This window comes from Cajanus cajan, chromosome 10, assembly GCF_000230855.2.
Source record: "Cajanus cajan strain Asha chromosome 10, NIPB_CcT2T_4, whole genome shotgun sequence".
NCBI classification, from domain to species: domain Eukaryota; kingdom Viridiplantae; phylum Streptophyta; class Magnoliopsida; order Fabales; family Fabaceae; genus Cajanus; species Cajanus cajan.
The window spans coordinates 31,556,970-31,567,159 of NC_138526.1; the positions used below are offsets into that span (position 1 = coordinate 31,556,970).

Sequence of the window (10,190 nt, forward strand, 5' to 3'; positions counted from 1 at the left end):
AAATTTGCAATTGCCATTGACACTATCCGAAAGTATTAAGGTGTATCTGGTTCTATCACTTTCTCTTGACAAAATAAAATAGAAAGATGGAGAAATGTTTCAGTTTAGTTGCTTGCTTCTGTTTTGGAATATTCATCTTTTTGTTAGGAATTTAGTTGCAAAACACCACCATATCATCTACCTCACCATGTTAAAACTAAAGTTGTCCCATAATGTCTGAATTATTGAACATAGATCTTCTTCTCAAGCCACCACTACTACATCTTTTTGTCTTCCTAAGCAAATAAATTATTGATAATGATTGTATTAATTGATAACAAACTACTCAAACCCTTTTGCATGACTAATACTTGCTAGTTGCTAGCAATTAAAATTAAGGAATGGATAAAAAATCAAATTATTGCCTTGAAGAGTTTTAACTTAGAATCCTGTCCGCATACAAGATGTTAAAATTAAGTGACAATTTTATATGTGCATGACTTTGTTAAAATAAGCTTTAATACCTTTTTACAATATGAGTTTGAGTCTAATTCAACTTTACAAAATATATTTACAAAATAAGCTGAGAATTGTTCTTCCATTATTATGAATCGGTTTGGATACAAGTTAAAAACGTTTTTTTAGAGTTTCTCTACTAAAAATAAAGAATATTTTTAGTAGAAAAATTCTCAAAAACACTTCTAAATTTTTGTTCAATCAGGCTCAATATTCATATTACTAGTTGATGTGAGATCTTCAACAATATAATTAAAAAGCATAAGGTTAAAGTTGATGGTCAGCTTTATTTGCCATGGTTCCAGTTACTTATTTCTGATTGCAGAACCAGAACGTTGTGAATTGGAAGTATTTACATAAACCAGGTCTACTAAGGGTCAAGATTTTGCATGCAATTGTCAATGATCATAACAACTTGAAGTGTAATAGTGCGGAAGTTCCACTGCCACTTGCATAACGATGTGACATGTAATCTTGTAATAGTGCGGAAGTTCCAATGTAATAGTGCTTGCTATTTCCCATAGTTAATTCAGGCTCAGGACATGCTGGGTAATAGTGACATAGAAGAAGTATCCCTTCATCACAACCCGTTTCTTTAAGGTAAAGGCGATTAAGGCCAAGAGCCTCTGAAAGTAACTCAAACAAAGCATAAGCAAGAACCATTATTTTCTTTGAGTATTCAATCACAATATCTCTGCAAGCACAAAGAATTATCATATTAGAGGGTCTAAGGGTTTTTAACTGAAAGAGCATAATATTTGGAAATCAAGTCATTTCAACTAAAAGACTAAAGCCAATAAAAATTTTCTGTAAGATTAGGGAGGAAAATAGTAATAGATTTACTTTGTTCCCTTAACAAAAATTGCAGTTAATGATATCATATCATCATCAATTAGATACTATCCAAAGAAATTAGTCATCCATTCTCATTGAAGGTCTATTTGGGTAAACTTATGTAGAAGCAGTTTTAGAAGAGTAAAAAGGAAAGAAAAATGAAATGAGCTTTTCTATTAGTTATAATTAGTTTATATATATAAGTTAATTTGTAAAAACTTTTTTTATTAACTTCTCTTAAATCTTATTTTTAATTCTTGTATAACTTATTTTTAACTTATGAAAAAGTTTATTTTGATTTTCCTTTCTAAAAGTAGTTTTATAAAAAGCTTATGCAAGCATGCATAAGTTCTTACATATATGAGTGCTAATAATGTCAAAGTAGTATTTCTATTATCACAAACCTACAAACTGCAGGAAATTCTTCAGCTTTGGGTGGATGAGGTGCCAAGGAAAATGCAAGTGTATCTCTCCAATCAGCAGATGGATCTTCATAAAGTGTATAATTGGAAAGATAAGCAACTTTTCTGGTGGCATCCCTAGTGTAGTACTCTTCCCTCACCTTTGCATCTTGTTGGTGAAACTCACAAGTTCCTTTGATCATCTCATCCAAAACATGATTTGGAATTCCATGATTTATAACCTGAAAAAAGCCCCACTTTTCACATGCATATCTAACTTTTTCCACAACATTATCTCTCAAAATAGGGTCATCATGGATGCCTGTAAGGTCAATTATGGGGATGCTGATGTTTGAATTTGATGCACTGGTTAAGCCATCAGTGAGATTAGAGTGTTCACAATAGAACATACGAGGAACTTTTGTTACATCATTTTCTACAAGTCCTTGGACACCAGCCTTTGAATCATCAAATGCTTTGAGTTCACTTTCCCTGTCATAACTTGAAACTGTTCCTGCCCCCAACTCATCTATGTTTGTGGCTACCATATTTAGTGGCTATCTATGCATCAAATCAATAATGAAAGTAAGTATGAAATGTTCAAAACAAAAGGATTGAAGAGAAGTAGATGGGACAGAGAGTGAAGAATGTTTTTGTTCGAGTTTTTCATAGAAGGTGAATGAATTAGAGGCATCCTAGTATATTTCCTGGGATGCCCTGCATATTGGACAACATTATTGAAACAACTACTATCCAATAAAGCAACTAGATAAGAAGCATTTCTTGTTTTTATTCAGTTGAAGCATGCCACTATCTACTTAAAAATCTAGAGAATATTTGGAATTAGATACCTTGAGAGTTGATTTGTAAATTGAATCATTGTTAAGAGGAATTGCTTTGGTTCAATTTTAATTATTAAAATTGATATCTGTACCCTTTTTAGTTAAGGCATTTAATATGTTGCAAGGGGAATCACTAAAGCAAATTAACCATACAAAATAAATTTAATTACTTTTTATTATATTTTAAAAGCATAATTGTTTAACTAATAAATTGGGTAATGTATACAATTTAAAGTAAAATTATTTAGATAGTGTCTGAATTTGATCTTTGACGAAAATAATCTTTAATTAAGTTTTATCTCTCGATCAAATCATTTTAATATAAAACAAAATCTTGAAACAAAGGTGTGAAAAAAAAATAAAGTATAATTGTAAATAATAAAAAAAAAAATAAAGTATAATTGTTTTGAATCTTTTGATGTGTGATCAACAAAGTTTTAGTGTATGTGCCAAGGAAAAACAAGAACCACAAAGTCTGATACGCACTTATCAATCTTCAGTGCTTTTACACGTAAGGTGGAAATTGGGGAGCAAACTTATCCTCGGTAGTTGTCCATTTTTATGTGATGTTGTTTGATTTTGTTGAAAAATCAAAGTGCTGCATTGAAATAAATTATTTTTTAAAAAAAAAACAAGAAGAAAACAAAGAAAAAAAAAGTTTTGTTGAAAGAAATATTATCTATTTTCCTCTTGATATTTAAAAATTAAGAATTAGCAAATTTAAGATAAAAAGGAGGCAGAAAAAAATAATTAAGATTAAATTATACTTTTAGTATTTTATTATTGTTAAAATTCGATGTAAACCTCCCTCCTTCCTTTTTTTTTTTTTTTTGTTAAAAACCTCTTTTCGTCTCTTATAATATTTAATTGTTTCAATTTAGTCTCACTTGAATTTTTGGTTTCAATTTAATCCCCAATAATTAAAATCGTTGCAATTTGGGACTTCCGTCCAAATGATTTAAACGGAGTTAACTGTTGACCACGTGACATCTACGTGGATGCCACGTGAATGCGTACGTGAACACCAAAATCCCTAAAAAAGCCCAAAACCAGAACGGGCCGTTCTGCTTTTAGAACGGGCAGTTCCAGAACGCCATGCTTTTTATTGTATTTTTTTTATTATATCTATATTAATAAATATATAATAAATAAAAAATACAATAAATTAATATTCATTTATGAATAAAACTAAAAAAAATCAAATATGATACAACCTTCCAAAATATTTCTTTGATTTGAACTTATCCAGTTCAAAATCTTGACTAAAATGCTGCAATGTAATTCAAAAATTAAAAATAAAAATTCATAATATATCATAAATTCAAAGATAGAAACATGATTCAGAAACTGAAAACAAAAATTCAAAAAAATAACATATACTAAAAAAGTTCAAAGAAATTATTAAGAAAGGAAATCATCTGGGTAACGCTGAAGGGAAACTATAAACTACAAAAATCCAGGTTGTACCTCCTCAAGAACAGGTTGTTATTGTTGGGGTAAATCGTCAATGACTTCAAGAAAAAACACTGTTTCGTTTCATCCTTGACTGTATAGCATCAATTTGGTAATAAGTGGTTCACTCCAGTTTGACTAACAATAAAATAAAACTTGTTACCATTGTCCTCAGTGATACACTACATCATCCTTAACAATATTACCAAATGTTTAGCAATTGAAGTTATTAATCCCCATTAACAATATTACCAAATCTAGTGTTTGAAATGCTTTGTATTTTAATTTTTTTTCACGAAATTCTGGACTAGAACGGCCCGTTTTGAAATCAGAACGGCCCATTTTGGTTACATTATTGGTGTGTAAATTTTGCACTTCTAACGAGGTTTTTAACTCTTTTTTTTTTTCTGTGTGATTTTAGCTCTTATGTGTATTTTAATTATATGTAACTTAAAATATCATATTTAATAAAAATGATTTAACTTAATAATATAAAAGTTGACATCTCCCAATAAATATTATTCTATATACATGAATCAGGAATCAAACTCTTAACTATGTATAAAGAACTGGATTGTCTACCAACTATGTTACATCTTGTTAATCTTGTGCACTGTTACATGAACATCAATTAAATTAAAACATGAACAAAACTATACGATTAAAATAGTTGAGAAATCAAAATCATGCAAAAAAAAAAAATCATATTTTGACAAGGAGACAAATACAGATTAGCCAATAATAAGAGGTGGAGCATCAAAAATATAAAAATAAAAAAGGTTATCTAGCATGAAAATTTTCTCGGCCAATTCCAGATTGTTTTTGGTCACCCACCAATCCAGAATCACTTGTGATCCATCTAAGTTATGGCTTTTTTTCCCCTCCATGTATTAATTGTTTTATGCCTCTATTATTTTGTTTGGGCTTTTTCCCTCCTGAAACTCCATCCTTTTCAAACACACCTAACACTAGGGATATCAGTTCAAATACTTTAAGCATGATTTGCAAAAGATTGATTTTTAAAAGAAATATCATGCTTAAGCATGAATCATTTATTTAAACAAGCAAGTTTCCTCATTGTGGTTTATTGTACTTAAAAAAATAAAATAAAAAACAAGCAAACTTTAAAAGTTTTTGATTTTAGTTGTAAATATGAAACTTAAAATTGAATTGATCAACTTGTTTATAATTTGATCTCCTTTTACTAATTTTTGCAATATTTTAATTTTATTATTTGCTATTTTATAGACATGTTTATGCTGGAAGGGAAGTAAAGTTTCATATTATTCAAAATAAACATGGATTTATATACACGCAATTGTCTCTTTTAATAGAGAGGTGTTTTTAGGTGGTATTAAAAAGTAAAATGATGAGAACTGAACTTAAAGTAAACAATATCTTAAAGATAATTTCAATTCTTAAGCAACTCTTTTCCTGTTCCCCAACATTTGATTCAGTTGGTGAAGGTGTAGAAATCAGTGGAGAGGAACAAGAGACCGTGCTACAACCAAAAATAAAATTGGTAGCTCTCTCAGTATGAAAATTTTAAGTACATATATATGATATAACGTATAATTTATAACCTTCCAAATTAGAATACCTCAATATCCCTTACCAGTTACCATAGGAGAAAATTCTTTTATTTAATTAATATCTTTAAGACTATACCAATGATATTGATATAAAACTTATCTCAAGTTTGATATTGACATTTGAGTTGATGTTGAACACTTAAAAGCAATGATGCATAATCTTACAATATACCTCAGTTTTCGATTCTTGAAGCCATTAGCCACGTACCAAAAGTTTAATAGAATGAAGTAAACCACAACTCATTAAAAGATCAAAAATCTATCTGGCTAAATTTCTGCATAAATACTTATAAGAGAAAAAAATAAGAAAGAAAAATAAAATTTTCATAAACTAGATAAGTTTTGGATAAATTAATATGGGAGAATTTCTACAAATGAATTGATATATAAGTTAAATTTAATTTATAAAAAAAAATTAGTTTATCCAATCTGGTGTGGAGTGTTACATGCAATTGTTCATAATCACAACTTGAAGAATGGTAGTGAGGAAGCTCCGATGCTCTTTGAGTATTGATGCTTCAAGTAGTCTCTAAAAGAAGTTTCTCTGTACACTGGTGGGTTTTCTTCAGATAACAGTTCCTTGATTGGTCCAAATACTTTTGAGAGAGCCTCTGGTGACTGATCACCATATCTGAAAAAGGATGCAATTGATGTTCTTGGGCCTGCATGGTTTGCTAAAACTCTGTGTTGAACACTAATGAATTTGTCATTAGTCACTAGCTGCGCAAAAAAGAAATGAAACTGAAATCACAACTCAATTCTTATTTGACATGTGCAATACTTGCTATATTTTTAGACATTAATTCTCTAAAAAGAAAAAGTAGGGTTCATTCTGGGGACTCATGAGTCCTCACCAGTCAAAGGATTTTTAAGTAAAAATTACTACAAACTTTGTTGTATTGTGCAGCCTAGATATGACAGTAACACCATTACTTTAAACAACTTTTTTTTGCTTTCCAAAAATATTTGGCTTTGCCTTAACTGTGTCAAGTGCCATGAACTTTCAAACTTCTACATAAAAATATGTGAATTAATGATCTAAGATTTCGGGTCCAAGTAATATTAGACTTGGTCTTCTTAAACAAGATCTTGGTTCGAGTTTTATTTATGAAAAAAAAACATGGACGGGAGAGAAGATCCTACTAAAAATAATCAGCCAGATTTTCTGACAGAGATTAGTCGTCGAAGAAGTCAGCAAATTTTTTATATATATAAAAAAAATTACTTCTTTTAGACTTGTGTATTTACCTAAATAATAAAATTGTGATAATAGGTGAGTATATTTAAGCATACCTAAGACCTAGGAAGCACACTATCAATGTTTAAAATGAAGGATGAACAGAACAAAGTATATGAAGAGAAAAGAGGTACAGCAGAACAATTTTTGCTGGAACAGAGAGGCACTACGGTGAAAGGAATGCAAATCAAACTAAAACATAATATTTTGGCTCTCTAATGAACATTCTGCACCCATATTCTGTTATAACTTACACAAGCTGTTAGAATGACTTTAGATTATCTTAGAGACATATATTTGAATCAATAGTCATCTGATACAATACAACAAATTCAGGAATTTCCCAATTTGTTTTCTTATTTAATTAAAATTACTAGGCTATCATATTAGTGAGTATGTACATTAATACTTGTCCTTACATTAGTGTAAACAGAACTATGATGTTAGCATTTTGTATTATATCAGTATACATCATATCAATACGATAAACAGTATACCATCTCGAACTAATACACACACATACATATTCTCTTTGCTCTAAAGTCCACCTTAGTTAACCACATGATGATGTACATTATGCATAGCTAAAGAAAATGCAATGCTGAATGAAAATGCTGTTTCATGCATGATCAACTTACCTGAAGAAGATCACCAATGTTAACTACAAGGGCTCCATGTATTGGAGGTACATCAATCCATTGATTTTCATGAAGAATTTGAAGACCCCCTTTTTGGTCTTGCAAAAGAATTGTCATGAAGCTACTATCTGTGTGCGGGCTAGTGCCCATAGTTAATTCTGGCTCAGGGCATGGTGGGTAATAGTGACACAGTTGAAGAAGCCCTTCATCACAACCCATTTCTTTAAAATGAAAGCGATCAAGGCCAAGAGCCTCTGACACTAACTCAAACAAAGTAGAAGCAAGTGACATTACTTTTGTTGAGTACTCTTTCACAATATCTCTGCAGGCATGTTATTAACATATCAAGGACAAAGAAGTATATCAGTTAAGAGGGTCAGGTTGAGCATTTCTTATATGAGAAGAGTCCTTCTATGCACGACCAATCAAAAACTTATATAAAATAATAATAATCAAATGTGTGTAGAAGTTATTTTTGTATTTCCAAAATATTTGAGGTATATAAGTTGACTTTAACATATGAACGAAGTTTGATTCATTTTACTTTTTAATTTCTTCTCTTATAGTATCTATATTAATAACTTAAATTCTCATTCATCTATCCCAACTCTCACTGCTAGGCACAAGCCAGTGATTCTATTGAAAAGTTTATCTAAACAAAATGTTATCTAATGAAGATTTTCTGCAATAAGTGGGCAAGTCATGGATAGGAAGATTAAGGAATAACTAGTAAAAGAAGATTAAGGAATAAACTAGTAAAAGACTTGGTATATCCCAAACCAAATTAAAATTGTTGTGTAGATATCATCACTTATAAGAGACTATCATAAAAAATCAGTCATAAGTTCAAGGTGATAACATGTCCAAGGACCAATGTTAAAAACATTATCATAACAAACCTACAAACTTGAGGCAAATCTTCATCTTTGGGTGGACCAGGCGCCCAGAAAAATCCAAGTGAATCCCTCCAATCAGCAGATGGATCTTGGAAAAGACTAAAGTTGGAAAGATAAACAACTTTCCTGCTCATATCACGTGTGTAGTACTCTTTCCTCACCTTGGCATCTTGTTCATGAAACATGACAGTCCCTTTGATCATCTCATCCAAAACATGAGTTGGAATTCCATGATTTATTACTTGAAAGAAACCCCACTTCTCACATGCATATCTAAGTTTTCCCACAACATCATCTCTCATAATAGGATCACCATGAATGCCTGTGAGGTCAATGGTGGGGATGCTGAACTTTGAATTTGATTCTGAGGTTAAACCATCACTGAGATGAGTGCTTCGACTATAGAACATGCGTGGAACCTTTTTCACACCGTTTTCTACTAGTCCTTGGACACCAACCTTTGATTCATCAAATGCCTTGACTTCACTTTTTCTGTCATAACCAGAAACTACTGTTGCTGCCTCCAACTCATCTGTGCTTGTGGCCACCATTTTTTGAGGCTATCAAATTCTCAATGAAAGTAACTACGAAGGGTTCAAAGGGATTGAAGAGTAGAAGAAGAAATGAAGAAGGTAGAATGTTTTCAAATTCAGTTTTCTATTTGTATTTCTTTTTTTCCTGAATGCTCTGCATATAGATAGGACAATTATATTAGTCTAGCTTCTGTTGTGTTTACCTAGTTGAAGCATGTCATTATCTACCTAAATAGAAAACTATAGTAGGTTTGAAGTCAAATGTCTTAAACAATTATTTTCATGTATAAATGAAGTTTGAAATGTTATAAAATATTACGATTTGATCTGAATTCAATATGGGGAACGAATTCCAATGTGAAGTAGCATGTTAGGTGGTACACAGCAAAATAAAAAAATAACAATAAAAAAATAAATAAAGTGTAAAGTTAAGTGATTCACATATTTAAGATGAATTTTAATAATAGAATATATGATTTAAATTTAAATGACGAATCTAAAATTATGTAAAATGAGGCTTAGATTTTTAAATGATAATTTTAAATAAATATTCAATTATAATAGTTAAATATATCATATAACTTTTGAATATTATAATGTAAAATCATAAAATTCATCAATAATATAAATCATATTGACTTTTAATTAATCTCTCAATAAAATTAAGCATTTAATGAAAATTAATCTATCTTTCATCTTATTTTTTAAAGTTTATTTTTTACCATCTACATGGTTAAAAGTGATTTCTCAATTATAATAATTAAAACAAGAAGGGACATTTAAAGAAAAAGTAAATACTTTTTTAATAATTATATATTTAAGATAATAAATATTACATCTTATCAGAGTAGAGTCAAGGGAGGGGGGCAAGGGCAAGACCCCAATTCACGTCCTAACTTGGATGAAGTTGGGAAGGTTTTGACCCTAATGCATGATCTTAATGACTATGCAATTTTGTCTTATCACTCGACATATGACTCTCACTTCTCCCTTTAACATTTTTATAAATTCATTTTTTAATAACATTTTAAATAATTATCAAAAAAACTATATTACATAATAAAATAGTGCTATTATGAATGTTTTTCTTACCTCACCATGAAGCACTTGTTTATAGGCTTCACCGAAGAAACGCTCTGTGGGGAAATGAACTCAAAATTAAAGATGATTGACGTTACATAATTAGAGGTGAAAGAATTATTACCTATTAAGTAATAACATTTAGTATTAGTAGTAGTCCTTTGTATAACTATTAACATTTGCATTTTGT

General features: G+C 30.1%; 2 protein-coding genes across 2 annotated transcripts; both read right to left on the reverse strand.

Moving 5' to 3' along the window:
• Positions 1 to 762: 762 nt before the first annotated feature.
• LOC109790315 (putative 2-oxoacid dependent dioxygenase) lies at positions 763 to 2,497 on the reverse strand. Its single transcript, XM_020349447.3, has 2 exons — positions 1,734 to 2,497; positions 763 to 1,189 (listed from the first exon to the last, which is right to left on the reverse strand). The coding sequence occupies exons 1-2, from the start codon at positions 2,276 to 2,278 to the stop codon at positions 901 to 903; spliced, it is 834 nt and encodes a 277-aa protein (XP_020205036.1). The 5' UTR covers positions 2,279 to 2,497; the 3' UTR covers positions 763 to 900.
• A 3,422-nt stretch (positions 2,498 to 5,919) lies between these two features.
• On the reverse strand, positions 5,920 to 9,136 carry LOC109790314 (1-aminocyclopropane-1-carboxylate oxidase homolog 1). Its single transcript, XM_020349446.3, has 3 exons — positions 8,391 to 9,136; positions 7,492 to 7,813; positions 5,920 to 6,336 (listed from the first exon to the last, which is right to left on the reverse strand). The coding sequence occupies exons 1-3, from the start codon at positions 8,936 to 8,938 to the stop codon at positions 6,079 to 6,081; spliced, it is 1,128 nt and encodes a 375-aa protein (XP_020205035.1). The 5' UTR covers positions 8,939 to 9,136; the 3' UTR covers positions 5,920 to 6,078.
• Between the last annotated feature and the right edge of the window lie 1,054 nt (positions 9,137 to 10,190).

Excerpts from the sequence above, each read along its gene's own strand:
- LOC109790315 (XM_020349447.3), bottom strand. The coding sequence starts at position 2,278 with ATGGTAGCCACAAACATAGATGAGTTGGGGGCAGGAACAGTTTCAAGT. Across the intron at positions 1,190-1,733 it reads GAATTTCCTGCAGTTTGTAG|AGATATTGTGATTGAATACT; the intron begins GTTTGTGATAAT and ends TTGTGCTTGCAG.
- LOC109790314 (XM_020349446.3), bottom strand. The coding sequence starts at position 8,938 with ATGGTGGCCACAAGCACAGATGAGTTGGAGGCAGCAACAGTAGTTTCT. Across the intron at positions 7,814-8,390 it reads GATTTGCCTCAAGTTTGTAG|AGATATTGTGAAAGAGTACT; the intron begins GTTTGTTATGAT and ends ACATGCCTGCAG. Across the intron at positions 6,337-7,491 it reads ACATTGGTGATCTTCTTCAG|CTAGTGACTAATGACAAATT; the intron begins GTAAGTTGATCA and ends TTTTTTGCGCAG.